General features: G+C 40.2%; 1 protein-coding gene across 1 annotated transcript in view; it reads left to right on the top strand.

The window, feature by feature from the left end:
• Positions 1 to 6763, top strand: part of LOC103505705 (ATP-dependent RNA helicase A-like) — a 55359-nt gene extending 48596 nt beyond the window's left edge. The window contains 3 exon segments of the mRNA XM_026820972.1: positions 5189 to 5293; positions 5843 to 6004; positions 6566 to 6763. Of these exon segments, the coding sequence (XP_026676773.1) occupies positions 5189 to 5293; positions 5843 to 6004; positions 6566 to 6763 (465 nt within the window).
• Positions 6764 to 12287: the final 5524 nt, after the last annotated feature.

Consider the following 12287-nt stretch of genomic DNA (forward strand, 5'->3'; position numbering starts at 1 on the left):
GAGCGGAATACGCTTATGCCGACCCGGTGTCCGTACGATCCAGGTTGAGATAACCACTTCACTATTTTCGGTAAGTGGTAATAGGGCAGGGAAGTAGGACAACAGGTAGAGAGAGAAAGTGAGGAAAAACAGTAGAGGAGGAGGAGTGGGGAAAAGAGGTAGGAGGGAGGGAAGTGAGGAAAAACAGTAGAGAGGGAGGGAAGTGAGAGAAAAAACCGTAGAAAGGAAGAAGCCGTGTTCCCCTATAAGGTCCTCCCCTTTGGACTTCATTTTCGCTCCTTTACCATCGCATAGACTCTGAAAATTTGGAGCATCCCCCTCGTACATCACTGTTTGGACTCTTGGGCCCCAATACAATCCTGGATACGGGCCTGCCTCCCTAGTTTCCATGGAAGGACACGCCACTGATTGTGTCTTATCTAAGAATCTTAACCTTTATATCAGTTTTAATCTTTTAATCGATGTTTTGATAATGGTAAGTATAATAAAATTGCAGACAATGGTAAATAGGTATAGTAATTACCAATTCCAGATCTGATAAACAAAGTAGATACAATCAATACTTGTTTATTTTAGATAGTGTAAGTTAGGGAGGTAACAAACATCTTTTAAATCATTTCCTTTGGGGAGGCTAGTGTTTTATCGGTGTGATCTTATAATGTCCATCAGGTAATTGGTATTTAGAATGGTAATTATAGCTAATTACAGATCTAATTATTACAAATAAAATCTTTATTATAAATCCTGGTCTGTTGACAGGCCCGTATCTAGGATTTTACTGAGGGGGTGAGGGATGCTCCAAATTTTCGGAGTCAACCCCATAGTATTAAAGGAGCAAAAATGAAGCCCCAGGAGGGACCCCCTAAATACGGCCTAGTCTGCAGGTAAAATTTGGTCCCCAAAATGTAAAGATCTTAGTATTCCTCTATCTAGCCTCGGTGGTGTAGTGGTCAAGGCGCTCGCCTGGTAAACAGGAGGGCGTGGGTTCAATCCCAGCTGAGGTATGGAATCCTCAATATAATTTGAGAATTTGACCACAATAATAGTAGTAGCCTACTGCTGGAGTAAAGGGACTTTTCAGTCCTATTTAGTGGTCAAGGCGCTCGCCTGGTAAACAGGAGGGCGTGGGTTCAATCCCAGCCGAGGTATGGAATTTTATCCTCAATCAACTTGAGAATTTGACCACAATAATAGTAGTAGCCTACTTCTGGAGTAAAGGGACTTTTCAGTCCTATGCGAGCAGTATAAATAACCACTATTATTATCTTATTATTATCTAGGATTCTAGGCAGTCCTTCTTCCAACATGCTCTTCACAAAGAACTGAAAGTTGGACGACTGATCAATTTATGTGCTGTCCTTCTGTATAATCAGGTTCCTATGTAGATCATGGTTAAAATGCACAGCTTTACGGTGAATAGGCAGGATTTTTTTTTTTATTAGAATAGTAAATCTAAATGGTTCTAGGCGCTAGAATAGTTCTATTTCGAGTGAAACAATGCCAGCGTTATCACTTAACCACTATTATTATCTTATTATTATCTAGGATTCTAGGCAGTCCTTCTTCCAACATGCTCTTCACAAAGAACTGAAAGTTGGACGGCTGATCTATTTATGTGCTGTCCTTCTGTATAATCAGGTTCCTATGTAGATCATGGTTAAAATGCACAGCTTTACGGTGAATAGGCAGGATTTTTTTTATTAGAATAGTAAATCTAAATGGTTCTAGGCGCTAGAATAGTTCTATTTCGAGTGAAACAATGCCAGCGTTATCACTTAAGTATAGGAGGTTTGTCAAGGAAGACAACAGTTTTTCTTTCTTAGGTCGCAGGTTCGAGTCCCGCCCGACAGTCTGACAGACCTTGACTTGTCGGACAGTCTGAACGTTTGTGGCGGAAAAAGCTTCAGACCCAGGTCTCTCAGACGGTCTGACAGAGCAAGGTCTCAAGCCATTTCCGCCACACACCTTCCGACTATCTCACAGACCGCGGTCCGTGCGTGGCGGACCGTTGTCTGTCAGACAGTCTGAGCGTGGCAGCTGGCATAATACTAAATTTTTCGGACGCCCTATACAGGTGGGAAATAGAGCAAGACATCTTGTGACTCTGTACAGAGGTCTCTATGATCTCTGGGTCTTGGTCAGTTGGTCACCAAACTGACCAAACGCCACATGGCCTAACAAAAGCCGTACATGCGTATCCTTTGTATTTAATTGCTGGATCATTATGGCATTTACGACCATTATACGAGGCCTATTACCATTTTATTACCTAGCCTATTACTATTTTATTACAGGATAACGGCTTAACAAAAGCCGTACATGCGTATCCTTTGTATTTACTTGCTGGATCATTATGGCATTTACGACCATTATACGAGGCCTATTACCATTTTATTACCTAGCCTATTACTATTTTATTACAGGATGACGAAAAAGATCCCCTCCGCGATTCTTGCGGTTGTTGATGTTTGGGTGTCTGTCACATCCACTAATATTTTAGGAAAGGATTGTTAATTGAATGTTTGGTTTTTTACCTTTTGGGTATGCAGCTATTTTTTTTTTTTCATTTTTAGAGCAAAAAAGGCCCAGGCAAAGCTAAGTAACTAAGTATGTGATTAACTCAATTTTTGAAAGAAAGTAAAAAGATATACTTAGGTACCTAGTGATAATGAATGACTAATTGACTAGGCATTCCAAATTCCCATAAACTGCTAAATTAAACTTTGACAGTAACAAAGTCGTCCCTTTAATTTCTCTCTCTTGTGACCAAAATATACATAGGTACTTATATTCAGGATGGATTGATCTTCGATCTACTCTGTATAGAGCTTTACAGTAACTATAACTACCCATTTTATAGGTACATATTCTATTATATTCTACCCTAGATAATACATATAAGTATTAGATAATAGGCAATTCTCTAGTAAAACATTATGTAAATAGTTGAAGTTTTACATACGTTAGTTATTCAAATTTAACTACATACTTCTTATTGCACGCCAATAAACTGAATATCAATGGTTATGTGTATAGGGGTGGAAGGTGGAAGGGTAGACTAATGTTTTAGAACCTGCCTATCACTAATGTTTTAGAACCTGCCTATCACTAATGTTCTAGAACCTGCCTATCACCAGAAAGGGTTGGCTTCATTTTGGCTCCTTTACTATCATCCACCCCCCCTCCCCCCGGTACATCGCAGTTTCGACTGTAGCCCCCCTCTCAATAAAATCTTCGCCTGGTAAACAGGAGGGCGTGGGTTCAATCCCAGCCGAGGCATGGAATTTTATCCTTAGTATAACTTGAGAGAATTTGACCACAATAATAGTAGTAGCCCACGGCTGGAGTAAAGGGACTTTATAAGGAGCTATCCCGCTATAAGACCAATACTCGTATTTCCCGGTTTTATCTCCCCGGTGATGGGAATCGAACAGCGTACCTTCGGCGTGAACACTCGACCTTCGCATGTAGGCCTCCAAGTTATCCAAGTTATGAGGGGTGAAGATAGCTTTATCTCACGTAGGCAACTTGGCCACGGACTGTCCAACTTGTGGACCGCGGGCACCGTGAAATACGGCCCGCGAAAGTTACTAAAAAAATAAAAATCTTAGCAGTTTCAGTTCTCTCTCACCTCTATCAAACCTCTAAATAACACCCCATTTTATAAACAATCGAGTCAGACTGATTTTGTTCTTCTTTTTTTGCCAATCAGGTGTTGTTTAAAATAGATGCTTCACTGCAGCTTGAGAGCCACAGAGTTAGTATTTTGTTCATAAATATGGTCCTTTTGTCCTATAAACAGCCATACTGACAAAGATTTTCCAGAAATTCCTCCTCTCTGACTTTTCCTCCATCCTGACAATCTCGATCCAAAGAAGATTTATTTATTTATTTATTTATTTTTTTTTTTCATTATATCTTTTTTTTTCTCACCCTTGTGTTTTCTTAATATTGTTTAATTATTGTTATTGTATTTTTAATTAGGTCTATATTGTAATAGAGTTGTCATAACTTGTAATGTGGACCTGTAAATAAAGCAAATTCAAATTCAAATTCAATTCCTTGCTTTACCTTTCATGGTTGAAAACAATGATTCACTTACCTAGGAGTAAAATACACGGGGAGATTTTAAAACATACACTGACACTCTTGTGACTCATCCAAGGTCCTGGGTTCGAAAAAAAGTATTGATGAATAGGTACTTTTACCCAAGTACCTACCTTCCTTGCTTTACCTTTCATGGTTGAAAACAATGATTCACTTACCTAGGAGTAAAATACACGGGGAGATTTTAAAACATACACTGACATTTAAATAACACAGAAACTAATACCTAATTACAAAGCAAATAAAGATTCTTTTTCAATCCTTTGAAGTTTCCAAACCTTTTTCTTTTTCCCAAAATTATCCAATGGACAAAGGAAAAGTGAAAAGAATGGGGTGGGCAAAAGGGGGGGGGGAATACGTAGTTCATAAAATTTCCGCGAGTAGCGCTGAACAAATATTGCACAAGCGTATTTTTTCCCATGATCAGTGATCGGATCAAAACTGATCAGCCAATAAAATATGAGGGTTATTTCACACGGCCACAAACCCCGAGTAGTTAAAACACAGTGGATATCCGAAAATAGTTTGTTGTGACGCCATTTCCTTATCAGATAGGAAATCTCAGTAAAAATTTCTTTTGGCACATGAGAGGAAAAATAAAATAGAACAACTGGCGCTTACTAAAGTTTCTCAGTCAAAGAATAGTTTATTATTATTATTATTATTTTCAAGCGGTTTGATAGAGAGAGCTGTAGATAAGTGCCGAGGTTTGTCCCGAAATCGAAGAGAGATAGGATAGGAGAAAGCCAGCCGTGCCAAGAACGCACCTTAACTGTTTAGGATAAAATCCGCCACGGACGGGAATCGAACCCGCGACTTAGTGCTTACAAGGCAGACGCACTACCTTCCAAGTCAACTTGGGCTGGCTAGTAGGCAGTTCTCCCATTCGAAGTATGACTTTATTATCATTTCTTCAACGTTTGTAGGTACTTACCTATACCTACCTAAGTTCATAAATTCATGCCCGTTCTACTTTAATAATCCTAAAGATCAGCCAGCCTAGTTAGCTTGGTACGCGCGTCTGCCTTGTAAGCGCTAGGCTGCGGGTTCGATTCCCGCCCTAGGCGGATTTGCATTCAACAAGTGGGATGAGATACGTCAGTCCCGCGGTCCGCAGGCTGAGGAGGCCTTCTGCGAACAGAAGCAACTGTCCGTGCCTACGCTACGCGTCACGTGGGAAACCAAGGTAACTGAAGGCTTTTCATTCAAATTGTTAAGCTCAAGTCGTATTTTTCTTTCGAAAACTGAGACGATCACGTGGGAAACCAAGGCAACAACTGAAGCCATTTTTTTAGAATGGTTAAAGCAGCTAGGTCGCATATTCCTTTCGGAAACGGAAACAATTGAAATGGCGCTGCCACGCCACCTAGCACCTATTGGTTGAACTAATTCTTGTATTTTCCTTTAAAAAGGGGGAAATGAGCTTCAGAAGAGGGGAAATCTTATCTCTTTCTGAAAAGAAAATATGACTGTAGTCTTCGACTGCATACTGTACCAAAATACGAAAGGTAGCGAGTCTGTCTTGTGAAGTTGTGAGTTCGATTCCCGCGTGGGTCAAACTTTTTCCCAAACAGATAAGGTTCGTTCTCGGAACGGTTGACTTTTTCTTAGCCTAGTCTCCTCGTTTGATCTTGGATTTCGGGACGATAAAAGTCCATTGTTATTCCCTCTACTAATCAAACTTTCTTTTTCTTCAATAAAATATTGTTCGATATTTTTTTCTTCTATTTTTCAGAATCAATTGACTCAGCTGTTGATGAACTGCGGTTTCCCGGAAGAATCATTTGTTTCCCAGTTCTACAACTACACAGGTCCTGATGAAAAGCTAGACACTGTCATAGCACTACTGTGTGTAGGACTCTATCCCAATGTGTGTGTACATCAGACCAAACGCAAGGTATGATAATGACTACACAGGTCCTGATGAAAAGCTAGACACTGTCATAGCACTACTGTGTGTACGACTCTATCCCAATGTGTGTGTACATCAGACCAAACGCAAGGTATGATAATAATTACACAGGTCCTGATGAAAAGCTAGACACTGTCATAGCACTATTGTGTGTAGGACTCTATCCCAATGTGTGTGTGTGTGTACATCAGACCAAACGCAAGGTATGATAATGACTACACTACTGTGTGTAGGACTCTATCCCAATGTGTGTGTACATCAGACCAAACGCAAGGTATGATAATAACTACTCAGGTCCTGATGAAGTAGGCTACTGCTATGTCAAATTCTCAAATACAAACGAAATTACTCAAATTACTTTTGTAATTGGGAAACCTGGAGAAGTGGGAAAAAGATTGTCGGTCCCTTCATCCCTTTGATTCCCAATTAGGCAGGTTCGACTGTAAATTGAGGATAAAATGACACACCTCGGCTGGGTTTGAACCCACGCTTTTCTGTTTAAACAAAACAAAATAATATGCTATTTATTCTCTTTTCATTCCTCAGGTATTCACTACAGAAGCTAAGAATGCTCTTATTCACAAACTCTCGGTCAACTGTTCCAATTTGGACGAGAAGTTCCCCTCACCCTTCTTTATCTTTGGCGAGAAGATTCGAACCAAGGCCGTCTCGTGTAAGCAAATGTCCATGGTCACTCCTCTACATCTGATGCTGTTTGGATCTAGAAAGGTACGACGATATTAATGGCGTTTCCTCCTCAGTCGACACAAACTTTTGCTATCACCCTAAAGTTATAGACAAGGAGAATTGAGCTCTAAGTACATTGTGCTTGTGATGGGTTGAATAAAGAAATAATCCATCCACGATTCCAAAACTCGCATTGGAAAAATTTCTGTCTGTTACGCTGATAGAGCCGTTTTTGTCCTCTTTTTACAAGAAAACGGCTCAACCGATTTTAATGTAATTTTTTTGTGGTTGTTAGGAAGAGTACTGAGGGTTACATAGGCTACTTAAATTTGTACATAACCCCGGTACATGGCAAGAAAAAAAATCCTTTCTTTTCATCACCATTTTGCTACAGCTCGAGCCGCTACAACAACAACAACAACAAATGAACTTGAATTACCTGAAGCACTGGCTGCCACAATGTTGAGAGCATCCCCACAGTTGAATATAGATCCAAGCAGTAACATTTTACCCAGACGCGGTTCGAGAGGGAGACGGGCTAGGATTTTACCTAGGGGAGTTAGTTCATCGTTCGCGTCCAGGCATTTCATTTCTGAGGAGATTCAGTGAGAGAAGAAATAAGTTAAAATAATTTTTAAAAAAATTAAAAAATGTCATTTTTATCTAGTTTCAATGAAACAGCTGTTACATTAGAGTCCTGTGGTCTGAGTCGTAGCATGTCCATCCGATTCTATAGTACGTCTCATCACACGGACGAGAACAGACAAAATAATTTCCAATAAAGTGATGGGCCAGCACGAGAACACCAGAAATATCTGCAATGGAAATACGTTTTTTTTTGTCAATGGTGGGAATCGAACCCGGAACCTTCTGCATGGCAAACAAGCGCGTTACCACTGAGATAACTATGTCGTATCACCTCTGAGCTCAGTGTTCCCAAGTACCTCTAGATTCGTATAAGTTTAAACCAACTTTTAGAGCTGAGTGTCTTTACACCTGAACCTCAGCGTGGGCTTTTTGTGAACGAAAAAAAAAAAAATCTGGTGTGAACATCACACGACTTTCCTTATCCTATTGAATTATGCTTATTTGAGTGTTCTTTTACCCTAACTTTTACAATATCTCTAACCGTTTTGTCGCTATAGCTGAAAACCGCCAAAAAACGGTCGAAATCTGTCCAAAAGCGGTAAAAATACCGCCAAGCGCAGCAACCATCTCAAACAAACGTTTTGTGTTGCATCCTTGTCACATTAGTGAACCACATGGAGGATATCGGGGAGGTTATGGCGGCGGAGGAGGTTTTGGAGGTGGTCGAGGAGGATTTGGAGGAGGTGAGTTAGTCTTGAATAATTTATTTAATATTCTTCCTAAAAGAACAGGAAAAAAATCAAGGTTGATAGGGAACTGTAACTGCTGAGGCCCGGGATGGATTTTATCCTGAATAGATAAGGTTCATTCTTGGAATGCCTGAACAGATGAGGTTCGTTCTTGGAACGGCTGGCTTTCTTCTAAGGGAAGTGAGAGAAAAACAGTAGAGAGGGAGGGAAGTGAGGGAAAAACAGTAGAGAGGGAGGGAAGTGAGAGAAAAACAGTAGAGAGGGAGGGAAGTGAGAGAAAAACAGTAGAGAGGGAGGGAAGTGAGAGAAAAACAGTAGAGAGGGAGGGAAGTGAGAGAAAAACAGTAGAGAGGGAGGGAAGTGAGGGAAAAACAGTAGAGAGGGAGGGAAGTGAGAGAAAAAACCGTAGAAAGGAAGAAGCCGTGTTCCCCTATAAGGTCCTCCCCTTTGGACTTCATTTTCGCTCCTTTACCATCGCATAGACTCTGAAAATTTGGAGCATCCCCCTCGTACATCACTGTTTGGACTCTTGGGCCCCAATACAATCCTGGATACGGGTCTGCCTCCCTAGTTTCCATGGAAGGACACGCCACTGATTGTGTCTTATCTAAGGATCTTAACCTTTATATCAGTTTTAATCTTTTAATCGATGTTTTGATAATGGTAAGTATAATAAAATTGCAGACAATGGTAAATAGGTATAGTAATTACCAATTACAGATCTGATAATCAAAGTAGATACAATCAATACTTGTTTATTTTAGATAGTGTAAGTTAGGGAGGTAACAAACATCTTTTAAATCATTTCCTTTGGGGAGGCTAGTGTTTTATCGGTGTGATCTTATAATGTCCATCAGGTAATTGGTATTTAGAATGGTAATTATAGCTAATTACAGATCTAATTATTACAAATAAAATCTTTATTATAAATCCTGGTCTGTTGACAGGCCCGTATCTAGGATTTTATTGAGGGGGTGAGGGATGCTCCAAATTTTCGGAGTCAACCCCATAGTATTAAAGGAGCAAAAATGAAGCCCCAGGAGGGACCCCCTAAATACGGCCTTGTCTGCTGGTAAAATTTGGTCCACAAAATGTAGAGATTCTTAGTATTCCTCTACCTAGGATTCTAGGCAGTCCTTCTTCCAACATGCTCTTCACAAAGAGAACTGAAAGTTGGACGAACTGATCAATTTATGTGCTGTCCTTCTGTATAATCAGGGTTCCTATGTAGGATCATGGTAAAATGCACAGCTTTACGGTGAATAGGCAGGATTTTTTTTTTTATTAGAATAGTAAATCTAAATGGTTCTAGGCGCTAGAATAGTTCTATTTCGAGTGAAACAATGCCAGCGTTATCACTTAAGTATAGGAGGTTTGTCAAGGAAGACAACAGTTTTTCTTTCTTAGGTCGGCAGTAGGTTCGAGTCCCGCCCGACCAGTCTGACAGACCTTGAGCTTGTCGGACCAGTCTGAACGTTTGTGCGGAAAAAGCTTCAGACCCAGGTCTCTCAGACGGTCTGACAGAGCAAGGTCTCAAGCCTTTCCGCCACCACACACCGACCCACTATCTCACAGACTGGCGGTCCGTGTGTGGGCGGACCGTTGTCTGTCGACTGTCTGAGCGTGGCGGCTGGCATAATACTAAAATTTTTCGGACGCCCATATACAGGTGGGAAATAGAGCAAGACATCCTTGTGACTCTGTACAGAAGGTCCTCTATGATCTCTGGTTCTTGGTCAGTTGGGTCACCAAACTGACCAAAACGCCACATGGCCTAACAAAGGCCGTACATGCGTATCCTTTGTATTTAATTGCTGGAATCATTATGGCCATTTACGACCATTATACGAGGCCTATTACCATTTTATTTACCTAGCCTATTACTTATTTTATTTACAGGATAACCGAAAAAGATCCCCTCCTCGATTCTTGCGGTTGTTGATGTTTGGGTGGTCTGTCACATCCACCCTAATTTTTTAGGAAAGGATTGGTAATTAAATTTTTGGTTTTTTTCCTTTTGGGTATGCAGCTTTTTTTTTTTTTTTTTTTTCATTTTTAGAGCAAAAAAGGCCCAGGCAAAGCTAAGTAACTAAGTATGTGATTAACTCGATTTTTGAAAGAAAGTAAAAAGATAGGTATACTTAGGTAGCGATAATGAATGACTAATTGACGCTTAGGCATTCCAAATTCCATAAACTGCTAAATTAAACTTTGACAGTAACAAAGTCGTCCCTTCGATTTCTCTATCTTGTGACCAAAATATTCATTGGTAATTTGGTACTTATATTCAGGATGGATCGATCTTCGATCTACTCTGTATAGAGCTTTACAGTAACTATAACTACCCATTTTATAGGTACATATATATTCTATTATATTCTACCCTAGATAATACATATTATAAGTATTAGATAATGGGCAATTCTTCTAGTAAAACATTATGTAAATAGTTGAAGTTTTACATACGTTAGTTATTCAAATTTAACTACATACTTCTTATTGCACGCCAATAAACTGAATATCAATGGTTATGTGTATAGGGGTGGAAGGTGGAAGGGTAGACTAATGTTTTAGAACCTGCCTATCACTAATGTTTTAGAACCTGCCTATCACTAATGTTCTAGAACCTGCCTATCACCAGAAAGGGTTGGCTTCATTTTGGCTCCTTTACTATCATCCACCCCCCCTCCCCCCGGTACATCGCAGTTTCGACTGTAGCCCCCCTCTCAATAAAATCTTCGCCTGGTAAACAGGAGGGCGTGGGTTCAATCCCAGCCGAGGCATGGAATTTTATCCTTAGTATAACTTGAGAGAATTTGACCACAATAATAGTAGTAGCCCACGGCTGGAGTAAAGGGACTTTATAAGGAGCTATCCCGCTATAAGACCAATACTCGTATTTCCCGGTTTTATCTCCCCGGTGATGGGAATCGAACAGCGTACCTTCGGCGTGAACACTCGACCTTCGCATGTAGGCCTCCAAGTTATCCAAGTTATGAGGGGTGAAGATAGCTTTATCTCACGTAGGCAACTTGGCCACGGACTGTCCAACTTGTGGACCGCGGGCACCGTGAAATACGGCCCGCGAAAGTTACTAAAAAAATAAAAATCTTAGCAGTTTCAGTTCTCTCTCACCTCTATCAAACCTCTAAATAACACCCCATTTTATAAACAATCGAGTCAGACTGATTTTGTTCTTCTTTTTTTGCCAATCAGGTGTTGTTTAAAATAGATGCTTCACTGCAGCTTGAGAGCCACAGAGTTAGTATTTTGTTCATAAATATGGTCCTTTTGTCCTATAAACAGCCATACTGACAAAGATTTTCCAGAAATTCCTCCTCTCTGACTTTTCCTCCATCCTGACAATCTCGATCCAAAGAAGTGCACAGCTTGCAGAAAATAGATAGCTGCACGTTGCTCAGTTCTGAGTGAGAAGTACGCCTGTGAAGTTAGCACAGATTATATAACTCGATAACACAAAGTCAAGGTCACGCTCATTATCCTTATTTAATTCATTAATACCTATCAATACCCCAATAAACAATACTCCCTAATATTCGTATAATTATCTACAGCAACATAATTCCACTTCAACAACTTGTGTATTAATTTGTAAGTAGATATCTACCCACATATTTAAACTTAAGGAAAAAGAGCTCAAGCGCTTATAACAGGTAATCAGATCTAGCAAATTAACACCTAACACGTGAGTAGAAGGTAACCACAGACGACGAGACGTTAAAGTTTAGACATTCTCTGCCACCTAACTCTAAAGCTGTGTCCACACATAGCCGACGGACGTCGATCGATGAGCTAAATCTATGTTATCCAAGCATCAGAGTGAGTGGTTCGATCGACATCGATCGACCCTGAGTGGATACACCTTAAGAGCTCTATTTTTGAACGAACCAAAGTTCCAAGTTTCAAATCGTATTTGGTCTTTGGTCTGTTTGATCCACGGTGGTGACATTGTAACGAATAGTTCAATTTTAACAAGTAAAGAAAATTTACCAATGGACCTGCCCCCCCTCAACCCCAGCAGGCTAAACACAAAAGGCCCACTCTGAGGCTTAGGTGTAGGGGCAACAGCCCCAAAAATGGATTAAGCTTAAACGAATCTACGAGCAGGCTAAACAATTGAGGAGCTGGGTGCAAAAAGGGTAATAAATGAAAATCATCAAACTAAGATATTTAACTTTACAGTTTTCAATTTTTCATCAAAATCCTTGAAAAGTATGTTTACA

This window comes from Diaphorina citri, unplaced genomic scaffold (genome assembly GCF_000475195.1).
Source record: "Diaphorina citri unplaced genomic scaffold, Diaci psyllid genome assembly version 1.1 scaffold190, whole genome shotgun sequence".
Classification (NCBI taxonomy): Eukaryota; Metazoa; Arthropoda; class Insecta; order Hemiptera; family Psyllidae; genus Diaphorina; species Diaphorina citri.